Source organism: Orycteropus afer, unplaced genomic scaffold (assembly GCF_000298275.1).
Source record: "Orycteropus afer afer isolate SDZICR_OR568_19922 unplaced genomic scaffold, OryAfe1.0 scaffold00035, whole genome shotgun sequence".
In the NCBI taxonomy this organism is placed as follows: domain Eukaryota; kingdom Metazoa; phylum Chordata; class Mammalia; order Tubulidentata; family Orycteropodidae; genus Orycteropus; species Orycteropus afer.
Genome location: NW_006921622.1, coordinates 16,066,696 through 16,068,893, shown reverse-complemented (window position 1 = coordinate 16,068,893; position 2,198 = coordinate 16,066,696). Strand labels below are relative to the sequence as shown.

Sequence of the window (2,198 nt, the reverse complement as noted above, 5' to 3'; positions counted from 1 at the left end):
TAAACAATTTTATAATTATTTCTATATACATAAAAATTCACTGACTGATTAAAAACTTTTCTGAATATGAGTCCAAACAAAAGGATTTTAAGAACAGGATGATTCTTTTTAAAAATGGTCATGATGTTATACCTTGAGCCTGTAATAATTAATAAATAACTAGATATAAAGTAGTTAGAAAAGGACTGAAACAAACAGATGATGGCTTTTGTACAAATTAAGGCATTTAATAAGTATGTAAGATGTTTAATAAATTCAGAAATAAACTGTTCATTTTCCTGAGAGGAAATTTAAACATATTCTAGAGTACCAAGCAAATATCCACACCTCCTTTTGTCTACATTGTCAGATATTTTTTAAAATGAGAAACAACTTCTGCTCATTTAAAAGAACTGTCTTGAAAGAGAAAAAGTAGTGTTAGAGAATACCTTTGGAATCAAAAGCAACCCGATGGTGACTGTCACCGTCAAATGAGTATGTGCAAAATACAGCATCAACATCCAATCAGACTGAAGTCTTGAGGCAAGAACAAATCTGAAATAAGAATCACTGAGTTAGTAATCCAACAAAGATTTCTATCTGAACATTAAGATATTTCGCAACTCTTTTTCTTGGCATATTAAAAAAGAAAGAAAGAAACTATATTGCTCTTTCTACAGGATCTGTTTTTATCACAGAAGAACAAGGGTCTAAGAAAATGTAACTGAGTACATAAATTATGAACCACTTTTTCTGTTTGTTATTTTAGATTATTAATAGTAAGATACAGCATATACATAAAGAATGTGCTAAACATTATCTAAGATTATTGCTTTGTAAGTAAGTTGAATCTGCAAAGCAAAAGCAATGAACAAATGTGATTTCAAGGGAAGAGTACGTTACAAACTGATAGCTTCAGAAAGATTGAGGTTAGAAAACACATCCAAATGACTCTTGATTCTGATAGTCTTTATTTAAAGTCATTTAAAATGTTAATTAGAATTAAGAAAAAAAAAAGTGGGTAATTATCTGGATTACTATCTTCTCTAACTACTTTGTGAGAAAAGTAGCCTTTTACACATGCTTAGGCTAATCTGGAAAATCCTTTTTAACTCTGTGTGAACTCTCATGAGTGTCCTGAATTCTTACGTATATTATGAGGTTATTTTATTTACCTCTACAGACACAGGGGAGCTAACTCTTTAGGTTTCACTTTAGCTTCATATTGGCACAGTGGTTAAAGCATTTAGCTGCCAACCAAAAGTTTGGATTTGAACCCACTAGCCATTCTATGGGAGAAAGATGAGGCAGTCTGCTTGAGAAAAGAATTACAACCCTGGAAACCCTATCGTGCAGATCTACTCTATCCTGTAGGGTTGCTATGAGTCAGAATTGACTTGATAGCAGTAGGTTTGGTTTGCTTTGGGTAGAATATGAATATTTACTTTGTTCAGGGTTTAGGTATTGTATGATGGGTCAGGTAAGTTTTTATTTTTGTAAGCATTTTAACAGGATCATCAAAGTCGGTAACAAGTTACAGTTTTGGAAGCATATTACTGAGGCATATAAACAATATATAATGTACCCTGGGAAAATGATGCAATCCCAATTGGCTGGGGCTCACTGCTAGTACCGAAGCAGAAAGTTACATCAAAGTGAATTGATTTACATTTTAAAAGTATCTACATATAGTGGAAATTCCTTTCTCAAATGCCAGTACAAATGAACTTTACATTAGCAAGTCAATAACTGGAACAAAGAATGATTACATGTATTTTGAATTAAAAAAGGTGAATCTTCCAAAATAGGCCTTTGACGTATATGAACATCAATTACCTGTCAATTAATCAAGATTTAATTATTGCCAGACTTTTTAGGTTACAGTTCTGACTAGAAACGTCTTATAAAAACTTGGTTTATGCAGAAGTCCTAATGCTTCATTTTAAAAAGAGAATTTCAATGTTTTAAAAATAGATTTAAAAGCCAGAAGCATAAAATATTTGAAAATTGAGATTAAAAATAAAACACACCTTTTAAAATTCCTGCACTTTTTTAAAGGTTTGTTTTAGGCTTAGCACTAAAAATAAGGAAAGAATAGAACAGACTGGGCAAAATGCCTTCTATGCTGTTTATCCTTCTAGACTTAAAACTTTGATATTACTTTATATTTCTCAAATCTGATAATGTGGTAAGACTAAAGATAAATATATATGTAATAT

The 2,198-nt window shown here is 31.1% G+C and overlaps 1 protein-coding gene across 1 annotated transcript in view; it reads right to left on the bottom strand.

The window, feature by feature from the left end:
• The window catches only part of GPR158 (G protein-coupled receptor 158), an 801,760-nt gene that overhangs the window by 5,944 nt on the left and 793,618 nt on the right, over window positions 1–2,198 (bottom strand). The window contains exon 9 of the mRNA XM_007936378.1: window positions 429–534. Within this exon, the coding sequence (XP_007934569.1) occupies window positions 429–534 (106 nt within the window). The remainder of the gene's footprint in view (window positions 1–428; window positions 535–2,198) is intronic.